Here is an 18826-nt window from a genome sequence, read left to right as displayed (position 1 = left end):
CATTGGGAATGCAAGTAGATACTAAAGCAGACTTGTCAGAAGAGCTGGCAGGTCCACCAATGAAATGACAGTAAAACATGCACACTCTGCCAGCAGAGGAGAACGGAGTTACGATGTGTATAGTCAGACTGGCTTATTGAGATGACGACATAATGCTGCTTGCACCAATTTTACAGCCAATACATGAAAGACCATCCTTTTTAAATATTAAAAAGGGATTTTACAGAAATAAAGTATTACAGTAATGTGTTAATCATTGAGCCATCACAAAATCACAAAATTAAGTGTCTTACTGTAAAGGGCTTTATTACAAATCCTGCACAAGGCCCCATTTGGCTAATAGTTCCCAAAACACCAATGTGAGGTGTAAAACGCTAGAGGCTTCGGTCATGTAAGATCCCACTGGATGACACCTCATCCACAGCTACGTGTACATGCTTTAGGGCCATGTAGAAAATTGTTAATACCCTAATTGGGGAGGTTTACGAAGCTGCATGGTTACACAGCTAGTGTAAGAACTGTATTCGAGAATATCTGTCTTCTGGTTTTATTGACCTCAAGCCCATTCCTACCTGGCAAATGATCCATCAGAATCTGTAAAGACAGGGCTAGCCCAGCTCTTTCTGTTGTCCTCATTTCTATCAACCCGCTTCTTCCTTAAAGGTGCTGGCACGTAAGTTATCTGTTTTGTTTTAGGTGGGAGGAACTGGTTGAAGTTAGCAGCTGCCTTAGGTTCCACCGTAATGGACCTTCGGTAAGACGTGTCACTTTTGCTTAAGTCCTGCATCTTGTAGGTAAGTTCAGACTCTGCGTCACTATTTCCACCTGCAAAATCCAATGAGAGAACAAGACAGAGGTTACTTTTCTATAACTAGGTTGCTCAACAGTTACTACCAGACAATGACAGCCATTATACATAACGTGCCATACAGTAGATCTGCCAATATACTGAATTCAACAGGACACAGAAAACGCATGGTTGGTTATAATGTCTGTAAATCTCTGACTGCAGAATACGTTGGCCCAAAAACTATTTCTTCTTTATTAGACTGCAAAAAACTCAAATAACCGGCTGAAAATGCTTTCTAATATCCCAATACAACTGACCACTTATATATTAAAACAACAAATACACTGCTTCGGGACACATAGCTGTAATTTCCCTGCATTGGAGAACTGACAGACTAGTCCGATCAGCGTGAGGTCACTGAGCACCGACGTCCTCAAGTGTGGTCACAGAACAACTGACGGCAGAGGACCAGGAAGCGGTGAGTACAGAGCCCAGGAGCGCTGCATTCACCACTTCCCAATACTCCGGTACTAATGAGCGTTTCCATATGGAAGTTCTCATTAGTATTCACCCCATAAGACACATTTTCCCCAAATTGTGGGTGTAGAAAAAAGTGCATCTTGTGGAGTTAAAAAATATGGTAACTCCTGCAGGTTTCACACTGGCCATCAAGAGCCCAGAGAATCCCTTTAACTGGCAAAAAAAAAAAAAAATTGTGACACGTTGCCGATTAAAGAGGAAAAAAAAAATTATAAAAAAAAAAAAACAACAACACAATCAATAAATGCAGACCACACTACATATGCTACTAGCACAGAAAACAATATACTTTGCCTCAAATAGCAAAAACAACAGATACAGTATATATTGTCGGGTGGCAGGTATAGAAGATCATCGGGTTAAAAACTGTTTTTGTAAAATGTATGTACAGCAGCATCCAAGTTACAGTTACACTTCGAGGTCATTTCAGTTCTATTATTACAGTGCCATTATATTTGCCTTATTCAGGTAAATGTCAATGTTAAGAAGGATGAGGGACGGTCACTGACACAGCGTCACCGCACGTTCAGAAGAAAGTCAGCTCAATCATATAAGGAATGTCAAGTGCATTTTCTGTTAATGACAACAAAAGCAGATCTGCACTACTGAAGTCATTCAGCAGCAGTGAAGACCAGTCAAAAGACCACAGTCTACACAATAGTCCCATCCAGACCAACCCATCTTTAACTATTATTTTTATTTATTTTAAAGCGCCATTAATTCCATAGCTCTGTACATCCAGCTGGGGTTACACAGAAATAAACACAGTAAACCAGAAACTATTAACAGACGGTACAGCGGGGCAGAGGACCCTGCCCGCAAGAGCTTGCAATCTATAAGGGAAGGAGAAACACACAGTAGGTGAGGGTATAGGCTACTCTTGTGGCTGTGTGGTGGCAGCATGCTCATTGCAGAGTGTGGGCTTTCCTGAAAAGGTGGGTTTTTAGGTCACTCTTGAGGCTTTGCATGTTGGGGTAGTGAGTTCCAGAGTAGGGGAGAGGCTTATGAGAAATCTTGTAGTTGATTGTGTAAGGAAGGGGTGAGAGGAGAACAGAGGAGGAAGTCCTGTGATAATCTGAGATTACGTGTGGGGATGTATCGAGAAAGCAGGTCAGAGACGTAAGGAGGGGCCGGGTTGTGGACGGCCTTATATGTAGTTGTAAGTATTTTAAACTGAATTTACTGGGCAATAGGGAGCCAGTGAAGAGATTGGCAGAGGGGGAAGCAGGGGAGAAACGAGGGGAGAGGTGGATTAACCTGGCAGCAGAGTTGAGAATAGATTGGTGTGAAGCGAGAGTGCTGGATGGGAGTCCACACAGGAGGATGTTGCAGTAGTCCAGGGGGGAGATGACGAGAGCATGCACTAGTATTTTAGTTGACCCACAGGTGAGGAAGGTGCAAATATGAGAGATGTTCTTAAGTTGGAAATGGCAGGTGAGGGTTTGAATGTGTGGCTTAAAGGACAGGGCAGAATCCAATGTTACCCCCAGGCAGCGGGCCTGCGAGACTGGAGAAAGTGTTGTGCTATTAACCGTGATGGACAGGTTGGGTAGGGGGACATGTGGGAAAGACAATGAATTCATATTGAAAGTACTGGTCTTGTCATGATAATTTTTAGCTCTGGGGGCTCGTCATTGTGGAGTGCCGGGAGTCTTAAAAGCAATGCTCCCTAAGAAAATGTATGAAAATTAGCTCTCCTCTAGCAGAAAGAAAACAGTCTAGTGGCACCTATAGGCAGATAATGTCCAACCCATTAAAGAGCCTTGAAACCTGATGAGATATGAGATGTTGGTTAATCTGCATATTGCCTGTAAAGGCTGTATTACATACAGGGATCATGCAGGCAATTGTTGGGAGGGAAGTGTTCCTTCCTGGCAATTACCTGCTCAGGTTGTGGAGGAGACCACTGCCATTACATGCAGCAATCTCCTCTACAGTATAGTGAAAAGTGATCGCTAATGTCATCGCTCATCCCCATACTGACTAGTTGTTTGCTGGCAGCAGATGGTGATTACACAGAACAATCTGCCGCCGGCAAACAATGATTTTTAAACCTGTTAAAAGATTCCAATTGCCTGATGAACGAGCGTTTGCTTATTCATGGGTAAATCGGCGGCAGTATTACACCGCCAGATCATCACTAACACGTGTTCATATGAATGCTCATTAGCGATGATCTGACAGACAATCTGCCTGTCTAATACACCTTTAAGACTCCCTCCATCAGCTGAATCTCTGCAAGGAGGCCTTGTTCAGGCCTATTGTATTTCTAAAAAAGCGGGACAGAAACCCACAGCCTAAAGAGCCCACCATATTTAGAAATGCTTTTTACAATAAAAAAAATATTAGTTTTAAAAAGCAGCTCTAGGACATTCCCAAATATCAGCCCTGATAAAAAAAAATAAGAAATTTAAATCAATTTCAAGACGTGGTTTGGCCCTGAAATCCCTACAGAACTGTAAGAGGCTATGATTGTCAAGGCGTTAATGAAATTTGCAAATACACAGGAGGGAAAAAAATGCAAAAAAAATACACGCGGTTTACAATGTAATAACTTGTAATAAGTGATCAAACTTCAAAAAAAAAAAAAACACAACAGAAAACCTTACCCTCACTGCTTCCTTTGAGAGTTGTATCTGAGGAAAAGCTTGTATAGGACCTGGAGCCAAGGGAGTCCAAGCTGTCCCAAGAATCGTCTCTCGTATGAACCGGAGGTGATGGGTTTTCTCCTTTCTCACTATACCACAAGTCACCGCAGCCACTGTCTCTTCCGCTTCTCTTCAAAGTACTGGACTCTTCTAGTACCTACAGTTTGGCAGCAAATAGGTTAGGAGTAAAACTAGGACATGTATCCACACACAGCATCTGAGAGGTTCTCTCCCATATGTCAGTGATTATTTGGACCATACAGCTACATAACGTGATTATACTTTTAGACAATCCCTTAAATGCTCCAGATACACTGAAAGGGCGACACCTATAACCATTGTTTTCAGTGAAAAATAGGAGTACTGAAACGTAAAATAAGGAGTGTCTACCTTCCCTTCCCTCAGCACCTGGTATAGCTAGCAGACTGTTCTCAGGTTTACATACTCCGTGCCAGCAGACATATAACATATTTACATGATTCCCGAATTGGATGGACTTCAAGGGAGCCCATCATGCTGAACATTGCGAGTGACCCGCAGGCAGAGCAAGGGCAAGTCTGAGAACGAATGTATAGTGTTTTGTGTAAAGATTCTGAAAAGCCTCTAATTCATTCACTTTAATTCCTGCTCATTCTGGGCTGATAAGTCCTGCGATCAGTCCTATAAGTGAAATACATAATTTCCAGTTTAAAGACTATGTACACCTTCTGGGACAATTATTATTATTGTTCTACTTATTTTGGCCTAAAAATCTTTTTTTCAGTTGGTCTTTATTAAAACGGTGAAATCTGTAGTTACAGAGCAGCAGGGTTCTGTGTTTACATTCAATCCCATCATTTGACAGCTCATGTGAATCCCTGATCTGTGATCTCCTGAAGCTCATTAACACTTATTTAAGCATATTCTTATAATCTTATCAGTGTGACAAACAAGAGCTATAATGAGCTGTCAAGAGTTCAAAGAACAGGGTTATACGGAGCAGGCAGGTCTGCCGCCAGTTAAATAGAAACTAATACATGGCCAATTAACCCCTGTAGTACAAGAACTGCTGTAAATTATTAATAAATACCAACTGGAAAAAAACTTTTTAGAATGCAATAATAATAATGTACAGATGTAGCTGTCAAACACTGACTATCACCGCATCCTGGACTCTAGAAATTATACTGCATCTTTTCCCACAAAACCATATATCAACCTGCTCCGTTCCTTCCTGATTCTGTCAGCGCGATTTTTCCAACAAGTTCACTGCGGTCTCCTTGAGGATGTTAGAAATAGGTCTCATGCATGAATGCATCAGACATGAACACTATGCAGTTTGCCTTAAAAAACGATTTAAAATGTATGCCAATTACCTGTGAAGAGAGCCCAAGGGGCTGTCCTAACAGTTATGGAGCCTACCCTCGCCCATTCTGGCTGAGCCACGCACCTCCCCTAATCCTGAAGTCCCCTCCCAGCTCTTCTGACATCAGGCAGATCCTCCACTGTAATCTTGGGCAGGCACATGATGTCACTTGACCGCCTGCGCGGTCTACAATCCCTCTGCCAGCTTCATTTAACCTACTGCGCATGCACCACATGTATGTGCAGTTCCCCTGAAAGTATTACTACAGTCACTCCCGAGTCCAGAGAACTGCGCATACAGCTGGCGGACGCACAGTAGGTTAAATCAAGCTGAAGGCTGCAGAGGGAATGCAGACCACGTGGGCACTCAAGTGACAGCTTCGGAGGGGACTTCAGGAGGAGTTTAGGTGCGGGGCACGGCTGGGCGCCACTAACTGTTAGGACAGCCCCTTGGAGTCTTTTCACAGGTAATTGGCATAAATACCAAATCTATTTTAAGGCAAACAGCATTCATGTATCAGACCCAGGTATATTTCTAACAGCCTCACGGAGACCTCAGAGAACCTGTCGGCAGCTTAATAGGAAAAATCATAAATGACAGAATCCCTTTAACAATTGCATTGTTTAATGATGAAATGAAATGGTAGATGAAGCAGGGAACGTGGCAAAACATGAATACAAAGTTCTGCAGGATTTTGTGCTGGGTACATTCACACATGGTGGAAAAGATGGGTCATGGGTTTCACCACAAACTCCACACCACCCTCTGGGAACGCCCATACGGGATGGAAATGCTGTGGATTTTCCATCTGGATTTGCATTTCAAAAAATCCCATTAAGAAGCTGACTTCCAGTGCAGATTTAAATCCACAACATGCCAATTTCAGCTGCAGATTTCCACAGAGGATTTAACCCCATGCGGAGTGGAGTGATCAAATCCATGCACTTCACAAGCTGATACGGATTCTCAAAGAAATTGCTGAGAGTTCTGCTGTCGATTTTTCGGCTACGTGTGGACATACTCTAAAAATGTCAGTGCATTTATGATATTGTGTATTAACTATTAACATTAGGCATTATGCACATAACCGTATGTATGTAAACCCAGATCCTCAAAATACGGGTACAGCCTGTGTGCATGCTGCCGTTTCCTAATGGAACAGCCTATTCTTGTCCACAAAACTGACTAGAATAGGACATGTTCTATAATATGCGTAATGGTTGCACAGATGTGGAAACACAGATGAGATCCATCTGCTGTCTGCATTTGTGGCAGACCTATAGAAGTGAGTGGGTCCTTCAAAAGTTTTCTGAAGACACAGTGACCCTTTAATTATTTGGCTAGTAAGGAGAAAACTGTACTGTACTGGTAATTTCCTAGTAAAGAATAGGTTGCACTTTTCTTACACAACCTTTACACTGATAGCAGTCAAGGTAAGGGACCTGAAATTGCCACACCTAAAGTTTTCTTTCGCCACCATTTGTTTAACATCTTTAAAGGAATTTTCCACGTTTGTTTTTTTTAACTGATGACCTATCCTCTAGATAGGTCATCAGTATCTGATCGGTGGGGTTTAGCACCACAGCCTTCTCTCTGCTCACAGAACCAGAGGATAGCTCATCAATAAAAAAATAAAATAAAAACACTTGGAAAACGCCTTTAAAGGGTCCTCTGGGAATAACAGCACCTTCATAAAATTTCACTATTACGTGAGCAACAATTCTTAAAATGTCAAAAATAAACTAAAATCAGGAAAAAAATAAAATAAACACATCAAAATATAAATGTGCCCAGATATTAGCCAAAGTACACAACAGTGGCTTGGGAACATCTGGAAAACAACAGGTTCTCTACTTCTGATCCAAAGTAATTTGAACAATTGCACAAGAAGTCACAGTTTCTCATTACTACATGTTTATTTGGCCTACCCTTCACAATTTCACTGCATTTTCTCCTACGCCACCATCCAAAAAAGGATGCCTGTTCTGTTGTACATGCAGTCGCCATCTGTGGATACCCAACTCTACATTTAGCTGTTGATCACCAAGTAAGTCATAGGAACTTCATAGGAAACACACCAGAAAGCAACCAGTAAAAGCTAGTCCTATAGAAGGCTTTAAATATTACCTCCATGCCATAAAAATATGAAACATGGCTTAAAGAGCATACACGCATGAGAAGAGCACTGTATTTTCTGTTGAAGAGATCGATAACTAACGTTTTACTGCTATTTTCACTCTTTAAAGTGTACAAAGCCCAATCAATTTGTGCTAAAACCCTTGACCAAAGACAAGAAATAACTTTGATAACAATGTTCTCCTTCAGAGAAATATCGGAAAAATGTCTACTTGTGAAGTATATTCCAGAGCCTGAGGCGCAGTCTACAAGATGATGAAAAGAAAATGTAAAGTACGTCAAGGCGAACTGGACTTTGAGACTGGTGGAGCAGATACGGCCACTCCCTTCTCACCTAGCACCGGCAAGTAATAAATTCTTTCCGTTGCGACCTTAATGATAGACAGAAACTAAACGCACTGTAAGCAGCCTCAGCCGGGTTACAAGGACATCTGTACTTTTTATTACAGGACAAGCAAACCGTCTGATGCATGCATTTCGCAATCCATTTGGCAGCTGGAGAAAAATTGTTGTCCTGTAATACTTCTAATAAATATTAAAGATAGCGTTAGTAATACAAGACCGCATTCTCCTCAACAGAAATATTATATAACCCAAGATCTTATCAGTTATTTAACATCAGGAAGGTTGCAGTGACTGCACTTGTGGAGCCTTCTCACCTTGGTCAGCGTTTGTCCTAGTAATCCTTCAAACGCCTTCAAGTTAAGTTGTGGACCATTATAATATGGCAGGCTCTGTGCTTTTCTCCCCAGCCAATACAAGGTGATCAAAACCTGAGGGTAAAAATGAAATTACAACCTTTACAGGTACAATAATAGAACGTCTGATCTTCAGCCCTCCCACACTCATCATGGATGGGGATAAACATTGTTCTCTGTTATTATTCAGTCCATCTGAAGACAAAGGCAGTAGGACATGGTACTGTATTCTGCATTTCATTCATACTAGTGGCCTAACATGCAGTGGATACAAGTAGGATAAGTCCATCAAGATCTTTGGAGACATACCAGCCATATAAAACTGCTTAGAAGAATGAAGCCGCAGAGGAGGTATGTAAACCTGGGGAGAACACCCCTTCTTTAATTTGATGGCCTCACGGCTAGGTTTTGCTACCCGATTGTGTTGTAATAAAGTTGTTGACACAATGCAAACTAGTAACAATCAAGAGCATGGCTGATCTCATTTTACAAAATGCCCTCAAAGTATTATCCGGGTTGTGCCGCAAACCTGTGCAGTGGCTTCTTTTGGGAACAAGTTGCGTACATTGGACAAGTGCTCCTGGGGTTAGAGCCCACAGTGCACGTGCAAGTATGAATCTCTCACTAGCGCTGAGGTGAGAGATTCAGATTGACGTTTGTGATGCGGGTTGTAACCAACGATAGGATCACATGCCCAACGTACAGCATGTGATCCCGGAAGTGGCTGTTGAATGGGATCGCGGTGCAACCCAGATACCCCCTTTAACACCAATATGAATGCTATTTTGCCCAGCTTTTTTAACCAAACCTGTCATGGAGGCATCAAAAGGAGCCTCAGACACAGATGTAAACATAGCGGTAACACTGCTTTTTACTCAAAACTCCTGCTTCAAATCATAAACCGATATTACAGCTTCCCTCCCTTTGTCAGATGATGTTCTCAGATAGGTTCCTTTTAAGCACCATCAAGGCTTCTAGATTATAGTATTACAGTTACAGGAAATTCTAGTTGCCCATCAGCTTTGACTACTATACTGTACTCAGGTGCAATTACAGAATCTAGTTTTATGGAAATGAAGGGGAGTCAGAAAGCTTCAACCCAAGTCAACGCACATCAAACAAACCAATGACAAATCAAGAACACTTAAACCTGAAGTAACAGTGAAACCAAAACATTTCACAAATATCGATACTTACATTTTTTAATCTTCTTTCGGTTTCTTCCCGTCTAAAAAATAAATAAAAAACTGTGTAAGTACATTGATGACACCAACAATTGTGCACAGATGCAGAAATTACACCAATATCAGCACTCCCTGATCTGACAAGCCCAATCAAGCAGTAACATTCAAGGATCCCACAGACGCTGGTCCAGAGGTTGTCGGCGGGACAGGTGACGCTGATGATGCCCTATCAGGGGTGCTGACTAGCCACAGAGCACTAGCCCTGACAAGGATGACCCAGTCAGGAACCTTGCCCTGTATAAAAAAAAAAAAAAAAAAAAAAAAAAAAAGCTCTATACAGCCATGTTCTGCTAATTCCCGAGTCAGCACCCCCAATAGGGCATCATCAGGGTCAGCTGTTCCTCTGACACCACCTGCCACCCCCAGCCCCCCCATCAAAACTATCTTTCATCCTTGTGCTAGGTACAAGCCTGTAGAGTGGTAGGACACCAGTATATTATATCTTTAAGCTGGTTGGGTGCCACCACACACCAGTTTTCTGCCTCGTGCTTTCCTTTTTTGTCTATTGTTTGTTATTTAACCCATTTTTTTTTTCAGGTTTTTATTATTGACATATTAAAAGTTATGCTTTAATATCTTGCTCTACCATACAATGATCACCCTTTGAACTACGATAAACTCTGTACCACCCACAGGATCACTTGTTTTGGAGACAGATTTTTATACCAGAATTGGGGTGCAACTTTGGAGCATTTTAGGCCCCACCCCTAACGTACAATGATGTATCCCTATCAGCTAAGCCCCCCCCCCCTAACAAGCACGAAAAGAAAAAAAAAAGTTCCAATAATGGTATAGTCGCAGACTATGCCCAACAATGAGAATGGGAAGCTGGCAGAGAGGACATATTGGTTTTCCACACTTCCATATTTATTAAAACTGCATATTGCACAATAACTTGTCTCCCGAGTCATAAAGAAAAATAGAAAGGGATTGCGTATAGCAACACGGCATCAGTCCCTGGAGACAAGACATGAAATGCCACTTACAACCTCTCACCAAGTAACCTTCTGTTTGTAAACTAGTGTGCGACAAATTGTGCCATTCTACTATGTGCAGGCCAAAGTCTTCTCCCCCTAACCAGAAAGGCAGATGAAATACCATGCCTGCCACGGGACACACAGAAGGCACACAGATATTGTTTACAGAACTTAAAAGGGTTGTCCAGGACTGGAAAAACATGGCTGCTTACTTCCAAAAACAGCACCACCCTTTCTACAGGTTGTGTCTGGTAGTGCAGCTCAGCTCCACTGCAGTCAACCAGCAAGCGCTGTGATACTGCGCACAACCTTTGGAAGAAAGCAGCCATGTTTTTTTTCTGATCCTGAACAACCCCTTTAAGGGAGTTGCGTGGCATTTCCAATTTTTTCCTTTAAGCGGCCTAGGTCATCAATATCGGATCGGCGGGGGTGCCGAACTCAAACGAAATGTTAACATAACTGAGCATGGCATGGAGAAGTCTGATGAGAACATGGCACATTATATATGTCGAAACTATCAACACACAGAAAAACTGTTCAAAAGCTGCACCATGTAGCAGTCAACACAGAGGTCACAAGTGCGGTAGTGTCAAGGTCCATTGGGATAAGAGCCTCAAAATGCTTGTTTAGTATGTGACAGATGTAACAACAACATGGTAACAAGTATATAAAAGCTCACAGTTGCATACACCAGGCTTTATGTTCGGCACATACATCAGGAAATACACATAAGCCTAATGGGAACAGCTACACTTTTCTGAAACTTTACATGTGTCATAGGAACATATGAAAGGTTTTGTTCAGCAGAGGTCCCAGCGTGGAGACCCCCGCCGAATGCTGGAACAAGGAAGTGTTCTTACTCTGAGGCTACCTGCACACATGGTAGACCGAGCGCGGTTTTCCACTCGGATACATGTGCAGAAAAAACTAAGGGTAATACAGTAACAGAAACGTGTAGGACAGGTCAGTCTCATGTACACTTCGCTTTTTCGTTCTGTGTGTCTTTTGCATATCCGCAGCAGGGCAATTCATTGTGTGGCTCTTTCATGTAGATTTCACAGCTTTCAATGAAAGGGTGAGATCTGCGGAAAATCCGCATCAAACACTCACCAAAGCCACAAGTAACATGTGGTTTTTGGTGTGGAAACGCACAGAAATCTGGACGGAAATGTGTGCAAAATTTCTGCAACACAACCTGCACTCGTGTACAGGTAGCACAGCAAGTAAGGCCCGGTAGGATTCCTGTACAAACAGCAATAAGACTTTAAGACACCTTAATTGGAGCAACCCAGGATTAAAGCACAAGGGACGCTGAAACGGCAGAGACCAGAGGAAAGGCATTATTGCGCTTTGGAGGTAAGGGAGTAGTACAGCTCATAAAGAGGTGGGACGCCACCAGAGAGCTGGAATCCCAAATTATTCAAGCTAATCTGTGAAATTGATAGTGTTTCCATATAGGAATATTGACTTTGTGAGTCGACCAAGTATCTAGTGTTGGATCGATACAACACCTGTAACTCACAGCCAATAATCGAACTGGAACCACGCCTTGGTATCTGGGAAAATTATACAAATGCATTACAACATGTTTAATGGCGATTATTAATGCCGAATAATTGTTGATCACCCAATCGAGATTCTGGTTTGAATGACTATTATATTTGTTAACCAGAGCGTATTATGAATTGCGGTTATTGAATTTTTGTGGTTATCGAATATATGGTGATGGTCTGATCGACACCCAGCCTGAGTGGTCACCTTTATTCGATGACCTGACTACATTTGCTGTTGGGCACATAGGTTCAACGAATACCTCATTCCTCAGCCATTAACATTATAATCGTCATTTAGTGGCGTTTTAATGGTTTTACTGTGTATTTCTAGTACAATTTACGTATCTTGTATGTTGATTTTAGATGTACGATTTTTATTTAGTTGTGACCTGCAGACTATTTGATAATAATAAAAATAAATGTTTGAGCAGTCCTCCGGATATATGAGTGCCATATCTTCCTTGATTATTCTTCAGCAATAAGACTGGCAGGTATGAGATGTGGTACGGTAAACTTGTCACCATATCACTGGTATCATGAGGCAATTAACCACACCCAAGACATAAAATAGTAATACATAACTGTAAATTCTCCTAGTGGTTCATCACTTCATTTAACTCTTTACAACACAGGAAAATGCTAAGCAACTAAGAAAGCTTCTAAACCAGTTGCAGAATTATTTTCTTTAATTTTTTTTATCTTTTAGTTTTATTTAATATTAAATAGTTATCAGAATTGCATTAGAAGGGGTTTTTAAAGGGCATCTGTCAGCAGATTTGTCCCTATGACACTGGCTGACCTGTTACATGTGCTCTTGGCAGCTGAAGACATCTGTGTTGGTCCCATGTTCATATGTGCCGGCATCGATGAGAAAAATTAAGTTTTAATACATGAAAATTAGCCTCTAAGAGCAATAGGGGCATTGCCATTACCCGAAGAAGCTCATTTGCATCTATTAGAACTTGATATACATATGAACATGGGACCAACACAGATGTCTTCAGCTGCCAAGTGCACATGTAACAGGTCAGCCAGTCTTATAGGTACAAATCTGCTGACAGATGCCCTTTAAGATCTGACAACACCAATACATAAGAGAATTGTAAGAGGCAAACCTTTCATGATGCCATCATATACTGGTAGCTGGTAAAAAACTGTGGCATAATAAAAATGGACACCAGGCTAGAGAACAGGGAGTCCTAGAAAAGTATACCTACTGTTATACAACCTGCACAATATCTATAGGCAGTAACAAGCAAAGGAATGGCTCATGACACGGGCCAACACCTACACTATAGTTTGTAAATTTGGAGTTACAAAAGAAAAATTGAACATTGTCACCTAATTGCACAAAATGCAAATAAGTGGGTTATATAATGAAATCTACTACTACCAAATATAATATTCTAGCTTGCACCCACAATCTGAAGTATAGTGAGCCTCATCGGGTGGCCTGGACTACAGGGCGTGACTGCCCCACGGGGACCCTTCATATAATTCAAGTCATGTGGAACGTAGAATAATACTTGCACAGCCAAGTCAATATCCATTGCATTAAATGGACAGGGTCTCCCATGCAAAATATTAATACAGCCATAGAAACATCTCCCGGCTCTGTCTTAGGGAATGTGTCACCATGGTTCTGGACTATGATCTGCAGTAATACATGAGTAGTACTGCACATAAGCAGCCCGGAATACCACTACTGTCCCGTGCGAAAAGCTGCGCTGCAATAAACAGTCCGGACATGGCGACATGGACTCCTTCTCCGCAGTACTACTAATGTATGACTCCAGATAATAGTCCAAGATCATGCAACACACTCTTTATAATTGCTTTAAACAATACATTTCTTCTGTCCATACAGTATTAAGGCCCCTATAGCATCGCTAACAAGCACCGGTGGGAATGTGCAGTGTAAAGGGGTCCTTACAGATGTAGTGGAGCTAAAACTGACTCTGATAACACATGTCACTTATCTTGTGACAAAATACATTGAAAGAGTTAGCTAATGGAAGAAAAAGAGGGGCACTCAAATATCAGGGAGCTTTCTTCCATTAGCTATCTCTTTCGGAACTGGGTAACCCTTGAGGAGCGCACCTACCCGTAGGAATGTCCCAGGTAAGCCGCCATCCATACGTTTTTTTCACATTGAAAGAGTTAACCTTTTTGTGAAATTTTTTACTTAACGTGTTAACCATCAAGTTTAGCTCGGCTGCATGTGTACATAGCACGAGTGAGTTTGAGGAGTCTGCAGTGGGGAGAGAAGGTGATGGCGATAAGGGATTGCCTGTTTGGCCTTGGGGCATAAAATTGCAAACAAGACACATGAGCTCAAGGGTTGAAGAATCATCTCAGCTGGCAGGAGAAAGTCTGCTCATTTGCCCAGTGGAATTCTTCTTTGTAATTACGGGATAAGACGAGAGGCGGTGACATGTTCCTTGTGTACTGATCTGTATTCGGTCTGCTTCTACTCTCCACAGCGCAGAAGTCACCAGTGCTGCTTCTTTGTGGGAAGACATTAGAACAGCAGGAGAGGGCACGGTGTAATGGCTTGTGTCCCAACTTGTTACCATGCGACACATTCCAACACAGGACAATGGACAATTGCCATTATGGCGTCGTTATTAAACAGGGTATGGCCATGAGTATGACACTCCCTGCATACTTCAGCACTATAATGATGTGAATACTAACTACTAGCAGAGGAGAAGTCCCAGGCCATACACTAAATCCCACAAGTCATTTTCTGGATGACAGGCAGTGCATTAGCACATTAGGCTACTTTCACACCAGCATTTTTACTGGATCCGGCAGGGTTCAGCAAAAGCGCTTCCGTTACTGATAATACAACCGTCTGCATTAAGTGGTATTATAGTTAACATAGCCAAGACGGATCAGTCATAAACTCCACTGAAAGTCAACGGAAGACGGATCAGCTTTCTATTGTGTCAGAGAAAACAGATCCGTACCCATTGACTTGCATTGGAGGTCATGCAGGATCCGTTTTTCTCCCCATCCTATGACTGAAAGAAAACTACAACATCTTGCGGTTCGCTCTCCGGTATGGGAACGCAACTAAATGGAATGGAATGCATTTTGGAGCAATCCCTTCTGTTCAGTTCAGTTTTGTCCCCATTGACAATGAATGGGGACATAACTGAAGCGTTGTTTTCCGGTTTCGAGTCCCCATGACGGATCTCAATACCAGAAAACTAAAACGCTAGTGTGAAAGTAGCCTTAACGACTTTACAATGGTTGATACCACAGCAGTGAGGGCAATAAGAAGTAATTCTGTACGGCAGCTATGTTCTTCTGCAGCAGAACTTTGTGACCGGGCAATTCATCTCTTGGTTGCCACATCAGTAAGGCCCAAATAGGGAATGATAATTGATGCGGCAGATTACATAGTTAGCACCTCCAAATTGGGCCATAACACCATTCCTTGACTTTAATAAAAAAAATAGGGTAACCTCCAAAAAGGCTACGCTGAAGTTAGCGCAACACTAGAAGAACAGTTAAGTAAAATCTATAGCTAAAAGTCAGTGACATAACAGGTGACATATATTGGAGGAAACTGTGTCAAGCCCAGTGATTGGGCAGAATCAGAAAGCGACCAAATGTGTATGGAAGCCACCAAGTCTTCCCTGATGGGAAAAGTCAGGGATAAGAAGGATTTGGACAAGACTTAGGGTCAGATTTATCATTAGCTCAATTCAGAATAATGGAGTGAAAAAGTCGCACATTTTTGCGCAATTACTAAAACTGCGCAAAAATTTGCGACTTTTTTCTGCTCTGCACTATGCTCGCCAGTTTTCTGAAAGTGGGCGTGTTTTCTTATGTAAATTAATCTCTAGACAGATTTACTATTGAGACTATTTAAAAAGTCACTAAAAAGTCGCAAAAAATTGCGCAATTTCACTCCAGTGAGGACCATGCTTATCTTATGAGACTTTTTAATAGAACATGCGACTTTTTCGTAAAGACATGCGACTTTTGTAAAGCTGCGCGACTTTTGTAAAGCTGCTTACTGACGGATAAACTGCTACCGTCAAACCACATTTATTACAGTCTTAAAGGGCCGTTCATAAATCGGACTTTAGCCATATGTGAAAGTGGAGTGAGCTGTCAGTCATGATAAATCTGGCCCTTAGTCTGCTCTCGTTTTTGAAATAATCATGGATATTTGGTCGAGCTCAGTGTGTTTATGGGGGAGTTGAGTAAAATCAAAGCAAATTGTATGCGACCTGTCATTGTATGCAGCATTACAATGGCTACAAGTAATTTACTAACATTTATGTCTGGAAACAGGCTAAGGCTACTTTCACACTAGCATTTTTGGCGGATCCGTCATGAATCTGCAAAAACACTTCCGTTACAATAATATAACCGCATGCATTAATCATGAATGGATCCGGTTGTATTAGGTCTTCTATAGCCATGACGGATCAGTCTTAAACTCCATTGAAAGTCAATAGGAGACGTATCCGTTGTCTATCGTGTCAGAAAACAGATCCGTCCCTATTGACTTACATTGTGTGCCAGGATGGATCCGTTTGGCTCCGCTTCGTCAGGCGGACAGCAAAACACTGCAAGCAGCATTTTGGTGTCGGCCTCCAGAGCGGAATGGAGACTAAACGGAGGCAAACTGATGCATTCTGAGCGGATCCTTTTCCATTCAGAATGCATTATGGCAAAACTGATCAGTTCTGGATCGCTTGTGAGATCCCTGAACGGATCTCACAAACTGAAAGCCAAAACGCCTGTGTGAAAGTAGCCTTAAATGTTAGTTAAAAAAAAAAAAAAAACACTTTACGCCAGGCGCACAGACTGCCTTAGATTTGCCTTTTATGATGAGGAGCACAACTGCCGTAAAAAGACGGTTTTAGTAAACGACCCCCAATGCATTTACTTAGCCCTCCAGCCATAAGAACTTCCCCTTAGACCACTGACCCCATTACACATTCAGCACATTAGTAACTGGAACAGATCTACAAACATATAGACATGAAAACCCATTGTGTGTAAAAAGAGTGTCTGTTCTATTCGGGGAGGAGTATGTGCAGTATGTGGGTAAGAAAATGGCACAATAAATCCACAGAACATTTCAGCTGTCCTGACACTGACAACCTTGTGCATTACTGTGACAGATTAGGCCATAACGACATCATAGGACATGTGGTGTCAGGGCAGGCACTACACTAGGGTGACCGGTCACACGTACAGTACAGAAATCGCCTCTCCTAGATTTTACCTTCTAATAAATATAGACGCTTTAGGCCATTTTAACACTTGCGGCAGAGTGATCCGGCAAGCAGTTCAGTCGTCGGAACTGCCTGCCGGATCCGGGAAAACGTATGTCAACTGATGGCATTAGTAAGACTGATCAGGATCCTGATCAGTCTTACAAATGCATTGAAATGCCGGATTCGTCTTTCCGGTGTCATCCTGCAAAACGGATCTGGTATTTATTTTCTTCACTTTTTTTTCGGTCTGCGAAAAAAACCACCTGCCCTGACTAATGCCTGTTCACCACACTGACCCTGTGCTGCCTGCTATAACCTCTGGACTCTAAGTTTCAAACATACTCTGCCTGCCCTGACCTCTGCCTGTTTCCTGACTACATGTGTTGCCAGATCCCTCAGTGCTCACCAGAGTATCTAAACCCAGTGGGTCAGCAGCCAATTCCAAGAGTTAGCAGCCTGGTGGCTCCACTACAGCGAAGATCCCTGTATTGGGTTAAAGGGTGAAAAACCATTGGACTGCTAGGACAAGGCCCTCAGGACTAGCCCAAAGTCAAACCGGTTGGTAGGCACAGTGGGTCCAGTGCTCATAACAATTGTACTGCAATATGTTGCTGACACAGAAGTTTTTGATTGCACAACTTGTATGAAATTTGCTGTCTTTGTGTACTCCTAGTCTTAATGTAACAGACATGAGAAAAAAATAAAATAAAAAGCTTTAATAAAAACAGATAAAACATGACTGAAAATGCATTTAGCAATTCTTAGAAATAGTTACTTCAAAGCTGGTTTGCATATCAGTTAGGGAAAGAGAGGGAAGGGCAAATTTGTTTGACACTGTACTGGTTCAGACAAGTTGATAAGATACAATAGGATTTTCTGACTCTTCGGAATGAAATATCTTCATTTTCCCATATAGTGTTAATATCACTTGTGATTAGTGGGACATTATATTGGCAATCCATAGTAAGCCTGTAATTTGCTCGTGATTCACATCATCGCAGGTGTTGTCTTGGGCGTGACAAAACAATTTAAGGATTGTCGCGGTCTGAAACTACATGTTTGGCGATCATACCTCACTTAATGTGTGCACGTTCCCATGTAATACAAGCTACATTATGAGCCATTACATTTTATCAGTTTCGATTTACAAATCATCTACATAATCTGTAGTACGCCGAATAAAAAGGAGACTGCCCAGCTTCACGAAGCTAAAAGTTTTACAGGCAATATGAAAACCAGCAGCAAATTCACAAATGCTGTATACTCCACATACAAAACCTCCAAGATGCTGTCGTCGGGCAGGTGCACACTCATTTCAGACAGTGTGGGCAAGGACCAAGCTTCACCAGATATTCTCAGACAACTCAAGGACCACAGTGATCATTTAGGCTACTCTACATTAGGTTGTGTAGATAGCATGAAGACGATGAGGATCATAGAGGAGACGACTCAAATGCAAATGACGGTTTTCTCAGCAGTGACTTTGGAGAATAGACATGCTATGCAGAAGGAGATTCTAACATGTATGGTCCACTAGAGAAACTGTAAGACCAAGTGTAAGGTTTAAAAACTTAAAAACCATATCTATCAATAAATGGTACTTTATCAATAAAAGATAATTGAATTGTATGCATCTAGTGCATTGATTT

General features: G+C 41.9%; 1 protein-coding gene across 12 annotated transcripts in view; it reads right to left on the bottom strand.

Moving 5' to 3' along the window:
• The window catches only part of LMO7 (LIM domain 7), a 136668-nt gene that overhangs the window by 44564 nt on the left and 73278 nt on the right, over positions 1–18826 (bottom strand). For all 12 annotated transcript variants that reach the window (XM_044284889.1, XM_044284897.1, XM_044284893.1 and 9 more), the window contains 4 exons: positions 9355–9385; positions 8119–8232; positions 3940–4135; positions 573–825 (listed from right to left, as the gene is read on the bottom strand). In XM_044284889.1, coding sequence (XP_044140824.1) covers positions 573–825; positions 3940–4135; positions 8119–8232; positions 9355–9385 — 594 coding nt within the window. The remainder of the gene's footprint in view (positions 1–572; positions 826–3939; positions 4136–8118; positions 8233–9354; positions 9386–18826) is intronic.

The sequence above is a fragment of the Bufo gargarizans genome, chromosome 3, assembly GCF_014858855.1.
Source record: "Bufo gargarizans isolate SCDJY-AF-19 chromosome 3, ASM1485885v1, whole genome shotgun sequence".
Lineage (NCBI taxonomy): Eukaryota > Metazoa > Chordata > Amphibia > Anura > Bufonidae > Bufo > Bufo gargarizans.
Note: the sequence above shows the minus strand (reverse complement) of the source record. Positions and strands in the feature narration are given on the sequence as shown.